This window comes from Aplidium turbinatum, chromosome 16, assembly GCF_918807975.1.
Source record: "Aplidium turbinatum chromosome 16, kaAplTurb1.1, whole genome shotgun sequence".
Classification (NCBI taxonomy): domain Eukaryota; kingdom Metazoa; phylum Chordata; class Ascidiacea; order Aplousobranchia; family Polyclinidae; genus Aplidium; species Aplidium turbinatum.
Window position 1 is genome coordinate 5,537,677 of NC_137487.1, and position 12,967 is coordinate 5,550,643.

At 39.3% G+C, this 12,967-nt stretch overlaps 1 protein-coding gene across 1 annotated transcript in view; it reads right to left on the reverse strand.

Moving 5' to 3' along the window:
• Positions 1-221: 221 nt before the first annotated feature.
• Positions 222-12,967, reverse strand: part of LOC145785688 (lysosomal cholesterol signaling protein-like) — a 33,589-nt gene continuing 20,843 nt past the window's right edge. The window contains exons 13-20 of the mRNA XM_082597379.1: positions 12,490-12,640; positions 8,718-8,884; positions 7,285-7,445; positions 6,942-7,082; positions 5,966-6,087; positions 5,490-5,609; positions 4,862-5,003; positions 222-4,627 (exon numbers count right to left, since the gene is read on the reverse strand). Of these exons, the coding sequence (XP_082453505.1) occupies positions 4,420-4,627; positions 4,862-5,003; positions 5,490-5,609; positions 5,966-6,087; positions 6,942-7,082; positions 7,285-7,445; positions 8,718-8,884; positions 12,490-12,640 (1,212 nt within the window). The 3' untranslated portion in view covers positions 222-4,419. The remainder of the gene's footprint in view (positions 4,628-4,861; positions 5,004-5,489; positions 5,610-5,965; positions 6,088-6,941; positions 7,083-7,284; positions 7,446-8,717; positions 8,885-12,489; positions 12,641-12,967) is intronic.

The window sequence follows — 12,967 nt, forward strand, 5'->3', positions numbered from 1 at the left end:
GTAGTACCAAATTTCAGTCATAAATAGACTAGACAACCGGAAACAGACATTGCAGTCGACTGCAGCGTGGGTCAGGTGTACATCGGAAGGCGTACACCGATGCATAGCGCTCAAGTCCGCTTTCCCGCAATGCAGGATAAAGATAAAACAAACAAACAAAATCCACCCATAAACAAAACTTGCGTTTTTGCTTTAATTCGTTTCGTTAAGCAAGTTTCGCGAATGATGATGATAGCCTACAAACTCAACTTTAACACTTCTACTGATGAGCAAGGGCACGAGTTTTGATGGTTATTAGGAATAGAGGGCTCAAGGTTTTGGTGTTTACTTTAAACAGCCCATAACTTAAAAAAGATGAAGAACCACTGGGTTAGCCATGTGGAGTGAGGATGTTAATAAATTAATAGGCTAATGCGTGTTTTTTTTTAGCGCTGTCTCTATCGCAGATATGCGTAGCTCCTCAGCGCTTGGCAAAGCACAGATTCAATGCAGTCGTATAGGATAGGCCTTATACATGTGAGAGACAAAAAAAATTGCATTATAAAAATTGAGAAAAACGATAGCGAAAAGCATCTGTTAAACTCTCAAAAGGCAATAATTGCGAGCAGTTGCGGATGTAGCGGAGGTGATCACCTCTTCTCATAAAACACAGAAAAGCAACTTTATTCACGGTGTTTTGCAAGGTCAGTTTTTGTTGCTTCTACTTTTTTCTAGATCTCTTCTATGTTTGTCATATATTTTTTTTCGTTGTGATGGTCAGAAATAAAAACAAACTGAACTGTCTCACTAACGGACGATGGGACAAACGCATGAAGGAAGGTCGTGGCTACTCGGCATCCTCTCTAGGGTGATACTCTGTTAGAGAGTAAAATTTCAAGACATTTGATGGGTTCATATTAAATCATTTGCAATAAAATATAAAACAAGCAAAACAAATGCAATAATTGTCATGTTCTTCACAACAAGATTTCACAATCCTTTTTTATGTGGTAGCAATGCAACAGTTGGGCAGCGGGCACGGCGCCCCACACACTGACACAGAAATAACCTTCAAAGCAAAATCATTTTCATTTGAGCCATATGTTGACGGCGATATACAACTTAACATGTTGAGCCAAACGGAAAAAGAAACTAGGAATACTGCCAAGGAAATACAATGAAACGAAATTGATCTTTGACATCAACTTTGATAAGAGCAAAGTTAGTTAGTCAGTGCACGTTACCTTTATGTTAAAATATACCAATTTTGACATAAAGGTAATGTAAGTTCATAATCTGGATAAGGATAAAACGATCTGCTTTATTTCTGCATTTACAAAAACAAATAATGTAGGCTAATAAAACTTGGCACGTCCATCAGAGAATCTGTAACAACAGTTAAAATAAAATAGCCCTTCGTGAAGTAGTTCTAGTGAAACCATGTGCAACAATAACAGTTTGTGTATGCAGTTGTGAGGTGAATAATGCTTAGAACGACATAATGGCATTGTCTTAAAGACTATGCAAGCAATCATAAAATGTATCAAATTCCATTTGTGTGGTGAATCCCCTGAAACAAAAGTTATGTGTATATTTCTTTACGAACACAAAGGACTGGTAGAGTTTCCATAGAGATGTTGCTTTGTTAAACTATAAGCGACGAAACGAAGCAATATCACTGCATTTATTATAGCATAAAAGAAAACCAAACAATGCAAACATCGACCGTGTGACGTATTTTCTGGCGGGAATAAACACCAGGTCTCACTTACAGAAGAAACAAACGGATGATTTCTCATTCTAGTGACTTATTTCTTCCAAATAAGTAGTAGGCTGGTGCTGAATTCTAAATCAACAATGATTGTCTCTGAATGGCAAACTTGTGGTATGCATGTGATAAAGCACCTGATAGTGAGGTATCGTTGACAAGGGTTTCTAATTAGAAATGTGTGTAAAGTGAAAGTTTAGAATACGCGTCTTCTTTTTAAATTCTCCACAAGGCAGTGGTGCCAGACTCTACCGAATAAATTTTTCCACAGCTGCAAAAATCCAACATGATTGATGTAAAGAAAATCGTTGCAAGGAAAGAATTGGACACCTCCACTAGTAGGGACAAAACCAAGATCAGATGATGATTTCAATAAGACTTTTTCATTGCAGAGCTCTTCCATCAAGTTCAAGATGATGTCTAAAAAACGCTACAACTTCCCGTAACCTGGAAATTTCCCCAATTCAGAATGTTTGTCTCATGTTTGGCAGCGGTAAAAAGTAATCAATTGTTGCAAACTGGCAACCCTGCAATATCGCCAGCGACAGAATGGTTTCTAAGTGAATATGTCAACAATCAACACGAGGGCTGGTGGTCCAAAGCTGTGAAATCAAACATTTCCTCTGGGACGATAACAAAACAATCTTCGATAATCTCGTGTTTGCTGAGAGGTTTGAGTGACATACATGGATTAAAAGTTGAAAAAAGTACATTTCAAAATTCTGCATTATGCTGCTTCAATTTCTACACAGCTAAAGCAGGTAGGCCTGCAAGTAAGCTTACTTCTTTCGAAAATACTGAAAACAATGTCGATAAGATCCCCACCCATTGCCAATGCATGCCATAGCAAGGAAATCGTTCAAAAGCTGATGATTACTTTAACGATGAACAGAATTGGTATACACTAACAACAGTCTTATAATACGTTTTAATGAACTAAACCAGGGGTTTTCAACCATTTGCACCGCGACCTCCTCAGAGCAACAAACGTAGCCTCGCGACCCCTCATAAAAATATTCAATAAAAGCAGATTTAATGCAAAATGTAAACAAAATTGATTCATGACAACATCTAGTTATGTCTCGTTTCACTGTTCTAATGCAAACTTTTGAAACCAAAGCGTGTTTTCGCGATGTTATTACTGCTTTCATAAAATTTCCTCCGATTATGATTTCCATTTCCTATCAGCTATCACGCTTGGCTAGATAATAAGTTAGGAGAAAAAATAATAATAAGCTACATTTTCACTGGCTGAATTTATTGCAATCTTTTATGGGTTATTTGAAATCAGCTTCAATGAGATGGTTGGTGTAGCATTTTTTTAACAAACTTGCCAATGCGTGGACAACTTTTAAACAAAATAGCTTACGCATTGAATTTTTTCAATGCTATTGGAAACGATTCTGACAAATCCATATTTGACGTAGGACTTCAAATGGCCTTGCTTTTTTTTCAAGCGTGGTTTCTGGTTATTGGCTAACTTTAATTTGCACAAAGCAACGCACATGAACCGGGTGAAAAATATACAATGCTTTCATATTGTTAAAGCCTTTGCAACATCTGAAAGCTTAAAAATTGAATAACTTTAGGTCGAGGAATATTTGGTTGCGAAAAAAGACGGTTTTTAATCTTTTCTGGGAAAAAAAAAATTGAAAACAATGCACTGGATTTTCAGACGTCTCGCAACCCCCCGAAAAATGGCTCGCAACCCCCCTCACAAGGTCGCCACTCCCTGGTTGAAAACCCCTGAACTAAAGGATCTGAACAGAACTATACCGACCAATTAACACAGTTTTAAACATAAGCGTCAGCTAACCTTACAGCTGAGCACAATAAAAATGAAAGAAAAAGTGAAGCCGTTTAGTGTACCCGCACCTCACGAGGACAATAACTGATTACACGAAAAACAAAACGCCATAGATGTAAAGCACAACAAGAGTAATTAAGGCTTTCATCGAATCAAGCACAAAGACACAAATAACCCAAGACAGAAAAATCAATGACGAATTTTGTTGTCGGGTTATTAACACACAAGTAAACTTTAACAGTCCAAGAAAATTTACACAGAAACTGAATGTATAATAACACAGTAAGATTGCGGACCAAGACACGAAAATCGCTTAGGTTGCCATGGAAAGCAAAAGGCAATCCAGCCTCGCAATCGCATGTCGTGTATTCTATGTCAAAGTACAGCATTCAAAATGCGTAAAGCAATGACAGATAGGAGTCTTCAAGCTACACTTGCTTTCGCACAGATTTCTACAGTTGTGTCATTGCTTGCGATAAAAAGAGCAAAATTGCTGTGTAGACAAAATTTTAAGCTAACGAATTCGAACTATCATAATAAAACAGAACTTTGTCATGAATTTTAAATTGTACTTAGATAGCGCTTTGTAATTATTTAATAATAATATTATCTAACGGAAAAATAATCATTGGCGTTCTTGATACTAAAAATAAAATAAATTATTTGTTATTGCCAGCACGCATCAGACCAACAAACAATGAACAGAGTTTAAACAACCCTAAAATGAACTGGCATACAATACAACAAAAACAGAACTAAAAATAAAAAAGTAACGTTAACGCAAGGTAGAACCAGAATAGATGATGCTACAGTAAAATCGTAAAAAGAACATTATTGATAAGTTGGAAGATTGTTGGACACACAGCTACCAGTCCATCAAGTCCTCGTGGTCCTGCCTTGAATGCCCTCCAGGTTCATCATTGGACCTATCGGCTCGACTGTGGCTCTCTTGCGCAATGTCAGCTGTCGATTGCGCAACACTTATGATGACGTCACGGCTGCTTTGAGGGGCTTCATCGGAGCAAAACGATTGTGTGTCATAATCTGTCTTGTGGATGTGCTTGATGACGTTCCTGCGAAGAAAATGCTCGGAGATGTTACAACAAATAGTTGGTTGTATGGTTGGCATAACTAGCAGAAGCCAATCGTACAGAGATACATTGAAAAAAAACTATCCCCATCCTTGACATAACCTCTGCACCACTAAAGCCTACAACTCAGAAACAAGAGTTCATTAGCAAAGAGAGATATTTCATCAAAAAGATAGTAAAAAGTGAGGAGATTTTTGTTAATAATCAATTCCTTACCCTCTTCTATTCCTCGGAGTGGCAGTTCCAGAAGTGGTAGAATCCTTTAAATACCTTTCGAAGGAGAACTGTTTAGGTCCGAGCTTGCACTTTCCTGGTCTTCCATCGCTGCCAGATCGGACTTCGCTAGCACTATCTCCTCCTGGTGCATGAACACAAGAGTAGTTGTGGAAATAAGACGCAGTTGATGTAATTTAATAAAAAATAATTCATCGAAACTATTATAAATATGAGGAAATTACGGTTCCGTTTCAGAAGACGTCTCTTCTTAAATGACTTAACCGGACTCGCTAAAAACGCAAAGGCACCCGTCTTGTATCAAATACAAACTAGCGTCCAGGGTAGCGTCAACCATTACGCCAAAAGCAGCTGACATTTATGATTGTAAAAAATGGTACTTGTGACAGAGTATGACAGCTAACACCAACCACTAAGTTATGCGGCATGGAATCTGCCGCATTTCCATGGTTTGAGTCCTAAATATGGTAATAAGCGCACAGTTTCACAGTTCAGTTTGGTCAAGAAAGCAAACTTAAACATCAATGTTATAGAATTTCAATGCAACAAGACTGAAAACACTCAATTATAAACGCAACATCACAACAAAGAGTCGATGTATTTTGCATACCTGTTGAGTTGACCCTTGACCTTTGGAGGGGCACGTTGCATCGACGTCGGGTTTCGAATTCGTACAAGAAATCCTTATCGTAGAAATGGTGAGTCTTGTTAACGTGCTGCAGCACCCGACCTAGACGAAAAAACAACGATGAAAACATTCATGGATTCCCAGGGACCTCATGGATGTGGCCAAATCCGACTGACATTATTTGATACAAACCGCACAGCAAAATCCGTCACTTTTACATTGATTCAACGTCTGCGGAAGTTGAATCAATGTGAAAATGACGGATTTTTTTATCTGGCAATATACAGTAACTTAGTTTGAACTTGAAAGTATCGTCACGATACTCTGTTAATTTGATCATGCTGTCAACTGTCTTGTTAATGCTGCCAAGAAGTACTTGGTCTTGTAAATAAACCTTCTCGGTGAACTTCACTCTCAGCATAGCAGTAGGTTTCACTTTTAGACAAAGCTCAACTCACCTTGCATGAGGTGTCGCCCGTAAATAATCGCCTCATTCCTGTCACTGGCAAGGCCGACTTCAACCAGCCATGCGCACAAAGACGTTCCAGTCAAAACCCTGTTGTATGTCCGCAAGCCATGCCTGCGACACGAAATCGTGGTAAAACTGTTTGTATTGTTGTGAAAGCAACGTTTAATTACGTTGTGTACAGTAAAATAAGGCTGAAAAATAACTAAAATAAAGCAAACCGATGGAAGAATCTGTTAGTTGGAGTTCAAGGTGACAAAACCCGTCATTTTTACATTGATTCAGCGTCTTCAGACGTTGAATCAAAGTAAAAATGATAGATTGTTTGCTAGCTGGGTAGTCGTGATAAAATTGACAACGATAGCATTTCCGTAAGTGAGCCTTCATTTAATTTGTAGTCATTGACTGATCCCGGACGAAAGCAAGCACGAACTAACTTCGACGATATGCCGGCACGCTAATAAACGGAAAGAGGTACAAAGCCTCTTGAAGAGCTGAAAGCGTGCATGAATTATTGTTTGTGTTACGATAGAAAACTCAACTCTCTGGGCTATAAAACTAAAACGAAAAAAACTTCTTCCAAAACACAATAAGTTTTACATGTTTGAGGTTAGCACGTTACTAGATGAATAATACTGTATATCGACAGTGGCATTACTATGGGCAAGCCTCCTTTGAAAGCTGAAACAAGTTAAGCAAAGACAAGAGAGGCGATGCATAACTACTGGACCTCATATTCAGTCTATGACGTTAACCCGTTAACGGCTTGACCCTATTCTTATATGTATCGAAGGGTTTGTCTACGACTTGAACTGAACCCAGCCAGTAAAATCCTTCACTTTTACATTAATTCAACGCCTGCAGACGTTGAATTAATGTAAAAATGACGGGTTTTGCTCGCTGGGGACATTAATTGAAGCCAGGGATGAATACAGCCATTTCATTTCCAACCCAGCAAAGAAGCATACCTCTTTCTGCACAACAGATCCGAGCGGCAATGATCGTAGTGGTAGGTGACGAACACGTGGCATTGCTTGAGTACATCTTGGTCGACTTCGGATAGTGGCAGTAACGTTATCTCTAAACTTCCTTTTGTACATCGATGAAATCTAACAAAAGCGTTCATTTGATGACGTGGTGTTTGTGAGCAAGTTTATTGGACCAAACAATGCAACATCTGCTCAAGGTCACGAATCAAAACGCTCTGCACAAAACTTGGCCGAGTTCAATGATAGAACTAGAGTTTGTGTGACGACTGAGCGATGAAGATCAACTTGAATGTAAAAACGTCCGATTTTGGTTTTTACTCACAACTGAATCATTGGGTCCAAGATTAACTCCTCGTCCAAACCAAATATGAGGAAAACAAAAAAGGCCTGTCCAAAGTTACACACAGCGTCAAGAAAGCCAAGCTCAAAGTAGATGCCAGATATGTTGTACTTGCTGATTTTCCATCCAGTCAGAACTGTTCCCTGAAACAAAAAATAAAGCTAACATAATTTTCTTGTGCTGTGCTGTGAATGCGTTAGTATACGCACTGCCAATGTTAAGACATCTTGTTGAATACTAAATGAACAAAATTTCATTGTCAATAGAGCAATAAAGCATAACTTTGAGGAATAGCCAACTTCAACTATCAATGAAAATGATTTATGATTATGTGTCCGATTTGATAAAGACGTTGGCGATCATGGTCTTCCCAAGCGAAGAACATACAAGCAAAATAATAATGACAGTAGCACTGATGAGGACAAAGCTACGCTCGATATTGTCAACTTACTCCCATTGACATATAAGTGGCATGTGACCTAATGAAGAAATTCGTTAAACACGGAGATCAGGGAGCAGTATGACAGCTCGGGTTATTCATCTACAATTGGTTTACATTAAAACAACACGTCTCAATTATTGTCGGTAACGCAATTGCTACCTTTTAAGCGGTTTACAATTTGTTGACAATTTCCTGTACGGTTTCCACGAAGTAAGGTATGCATGTTTATTGTTTATCTTACGCTCATGAGTCATTGTTAAGTGAAAAGTTTATTCTCATTTTGCTTGCACACAAACCTCAGGCCAGATGTTATTATTGGCATCCGTGGGGACAAAACCCCCACTAGTGGGGTGGCGGATTAAAAAACTTTCCGCTGTCTCAACAAAAGTCAATTGAAGTACATGGTTCTTAAATATACTGTATATAGGAATGCCGTCAAGTTTGGCATTGATAATTGTTGTACGCGCCGAGTTTGCAACGTTGCGTACTTGCAAAGTTGCAAGATCCGTTATAATGATTGGTTGTAAAGCTACTGCGCCAATATTGAAGGCCGAATATGCAGGCAAATCAATCAAATTATTCAGCCACATGTAATGATTCAAACTTTTTTAAGAAGTTAAACACCTCTGCTCCTCCAGCGGTCAATTTACAGTACAGTGGAAGTTGAATTTGTGTTTTCAAAGATAAAAAAAAGCTTATCCGACTTGATTGCATAAAAAATAGCCTTCAACAGCGGAATTTGAGCAAAATTAACAAACATGCAAAATAAAAACAAGTTGGTAGACATTCACCAATTCTGCACAGAGCACCCTGGCAATCACAGTAATATTATATGATGATTGATGATGTACTTACAATGATGATGAATGTATTCATGGATTTACCATGATGATGTATGCATTCATGCATTTACTAGGATAATGTATGAATTCAAGCACTTACAATGATGTCATTACAATGATGAAGCACTTACAATTAAAATCGAAACACACAAGAACAGTAGAAGGACAATATGTCTCGCAAGTTGAGGATCTCCGGAGCTGTACTGGAACCACTTGTCTCGCTTTTCCCGTGATGCGAGCAATTCGTGATCAGACAAATCATCATCATCAGCGGTTGGTGCAATCAACTTGTTTGTTTCTGTGAATGAGGTCACTTGGAGGTTTGTTTTTATGTAAAAGCTTCAAAATAAATACAAACGGAACACGCTGAATAATTGGTACCCGGACATTTTGCCGAAAGACATTTTGCCGAAAGACATTTTGCCGAAACCCATTTTGCCGAAACCCATTTTGCCGAAAGACATTTTGCCGAAACTCATTTTGCCGAAAGGACTAATTGCCGAAAGGACTAAATGCCGAATGGACAAATTGCCGAATGGACAAATTGCCGAAATTATACAAGTGCATTTTATGTATTATCATAACCTAATAACACATAAATGTCATTCACAAACAGATTTCACTCACAAATTATGTGCGACAGCGCGTAAGTATCCGACAGAAGTGTTATATGTATAAGCGAACGTCTAATACTGATCTCCAAAACCTGTGGAGACTGCATAGCCTATAGCCTATACTTGTAGATGAGACTTGGTGTCACTTCAAACTAACACTGATTTCCAAAAACTGTGGATAATGCATAGGCGCCTAACTATTTTTTTGACCGTGGGGGCGAAAGCGTGTTTCATCAGCAGCAACGTAAATTCAGCAAAATGTCACGCAGATCGATGACGTAATTATGCCGTCACACTAAGATTGCTTTTATTGCCACACTCGGAGTTATCGCTACGTTCGACCTATCGTTAATTTATTATAAACAAAACTCGATCACTTCGGTTAAGCAAACACATGCCATGCGTCTGCTAGAGGTTGATGGACTGCGACTCTTTAAGCTAAGCACAACATAAAGTTTAGCAACGAGCTAGATTTATTAGCATGAAACACGAGACGAAAAGGCAAGCCTCGAAACTGAAGGCGGCCATCGTGGCCATGGCCGCGATTAACCTACAAAAATCGACATTTTGTCCACCGGGTCTCACCCTTCCGTCTGCCGCATTTGTCCGCCATGACGTTCCGAGACGATTTTACGCAAGCAGCCTTGTGAATAAAGTACCTTGCCACTTATAATCACAAAGGATTAGAAAGCAGTCAAAGTACCCGATAAATCACAATACACACTGTCTATGCTTGAGTTGTTAACATTATTGATTGACCAAGCAGCTGATGTCTGACATCCGCAGGATGCAAGTGACATCACAATACACTTTATTGATGCGACTATTCAGTCTTCGAAATTAGCGTCGGCAATAAAAATGCCAAGGTTACACGAGCGCTTGTAAGGTTAGGATTAGACATTCCTCCGAGTCGTTATGGCACAGCCATAGATTTGTTCCTTAGTCAACACCCTGATGGATCTCTATGAAAAAGGAAGAGGCGTGTGGATTGGTATCAAAGCACGAAAGCCGCAAAACGTGGACGCTTCATTGCGAACGGCAAAGACGTGATGACGCGACAACCTCGTGCTCCGATACAGCATCTGATGATTCCGATTCTGACAGCTAGTTCTTTATCAAACAGACTTTGTGTTGTTCGCAGTATCCCAATTGTGCCGAAATTATGTTAGTGTATACGTAAATCTAGGCAATCTTCTCGCAGGGAGCTATTAATTTGTTACTGGTACCTGGTTGAGCAATTGTCGTTATTTTATGATAATTCAACGTTGCTAGATGTCGAATTAATGCAAAACAAACGTAACTTTCTTATTGGGCATTGTTGTTACGCAATATAACCCGCCGGGAAAATTAATTCGATTTGTGCTGACTCAAACGTTGAATCATCCCGAAATTAACTTACTTTTCCGCCCGTGAGTTATCGTGAATGACTGTAACAGCGTGCGACGTGCGTATCTTGTTGCTCGCTTTATCGCTAGTTTTGGCATTATTACATCACAACAAATCAAACAGTGCGGTCGTGATAGACTACTCTAGTATATTTTTCGCTTCTGCCAAATTAAAAATGTGCTAATTTCGAAGACTGTATGTTGATGCGTGTCGAAGTTCCGATGGCCGCCATGTGCTTGTGATTGGCCGCCGAACAACTTGCTTCAGTCGGACACGTTTGGCTGCCGGAAAAAAAAGTTGTTTCGAGGCCTGAAAGGTTTACTAAAAGGTATACTGTATTAATGGAATGACAATGTTTTGAAAATGGAATGCAAATACTAACTTGATCATACGCTTGAAAATATACCTGTTGAAAGTAAAATCATTCATGTTTACATCAATTCAACAGCACGTCACCTTGAATAAATTTAGAAGTGGCTGACATCCGTAAACAGCCCTTGAAAATAGTTACGGAGAGACGTTTGATTAAGTTTTCCGCTTGACATTTCTCTCTTTTCACTACAATGTCGCAACTTATGACTGACCTGCTTTCAATTCGCTGTCAAACGCCGGTTTTCGTGTTGTAGATGAAACAAAAGATGCACATATTCCCGCCTTTGATCGGGTTTCTATGGCAACGGTCGTGTGTGCGCAATGCGGTTTGTACCAGCCCTTGTTGCGTTGGTTAATGTTAGTGGTTACCTCGGGCCGAGACTTCGAGTTCATTTTCACAGCGAGTGATTCACTGCAGAGGTTTCGACTTATGAAAGCGACATCGAGTCTGTTTGCAAGTGCATAAAGCTAAACGCACGCTCCGTGTCTACGTAGCAAATTGTGTTGTTTTTGGGTGCGTCTGCAGACGTTAAATCAATGTAAAATGACAGATTTTGTTGTCTGGTGTGGGATTGTAGCATCGCTGCTCGTTCTGGTGATTATTTATCGCGAAGCTGTTGTGGTGTGCATTTAAAAAATGTTTTCCTGCTGCCGATCGCTAGTTTATCTATTGTTTTATGTACCAATACAGCATAAAAGTTGCCCCCACGGAGAAATATGCGTGGGGGCCGGGCCCCCACGCCCCCACGGGTTAGGCGCCTATGGGATAATGTATATAAAGCAATTTTTAGGCAAACAACAGTAGCAAAGTAATTACTACAGTATTTCAAAGCCACTGCTTGCATGGTAACGAGACTTGGTGTCACTTCAAAATAATTATCAGTTCAAAGGCATTGCTTGCATAGCAATGAGACTTGCGACTTGGTGTCACTTCAAAATAATTACCAGTTCAAAGGCACTGCTTGCATAGTAACGAGACTTGGTGTCACTTCAAAATAATTATCAGTTCAAAGGCATTGCTTGCATAGCAATGAGACTTGCGACTTGGTGTCACTTCAAAATAATTACCAGTTCAAAAGCACTGCTTGCATAGTAACGAGACTTTGTGTCACTTCAAAGTAATTTTTTTCCAAATTGTTTCGGCAATTTGTCCATTCGGCAATTGGTCCTTTCGGCAATTAGTCCGTTCGGCAATTAGTCCTTTAGGCAATTTGTCCATTCGGCAAAATGTCCTTCGGCATAATGTCCTTCGGCATAATGTCCTTTCGGCAAAATGTCTTTCGGCAAAATGTCTTTCGGCAAAATGGGTTTCGGCAAAATGTCTTTCGGCAAAATGTCCGCGCACGGAATAATTGCAGTATATACACACTACACAGTGCTATTGGTGCATATCGTCGCTTACCGTTACAGTTTCATAGCTCACAGAGTTAAGTTATTTATCTACTCAGTTTATCACAAGCCAAGGTTAAGCCTGAAGCATTTTCAACACAATTGAGTGACTTAATAAAAAAAAAAAAAAAAATTCACTGACCTGAGCAATCACCTATGATGAGATCCACTGAATTGTTCCTCCGATTGTAAACATTGCTGGTGGCGAAGAGGTTGGGAAGGCGGAAGAGAGCGATGACGCAAGCCACGCAAACCAAAAGGGAGACAATGAGACAAACAAATGAAACGATATCCTGAAAACGTTTGGCAATAAATTGTAGCGCATAACCCAAAACAGCCCCGGTATTTCTTGCTGAAGACATTATCCTTACCATCTCGGAAAAACGTTGACATGATAAAATGGAGGATACATATTACTAAAAAATAATGTCTCAACTATTTTCACTTTGCAAACCATTCAAAATGCTTTGCAGATAAGTGAAGAATTCGCGATCAGCTGATGAAGCTTTTCTTTTGGAATACACGTTTGGTGTTGTATGAAAGACTAGTAATAAGCAGCTGCAGGAGAGACCGCACAGCAGTTAGACGTGTAAAATAACATTCGCTGTGACATATTCAGT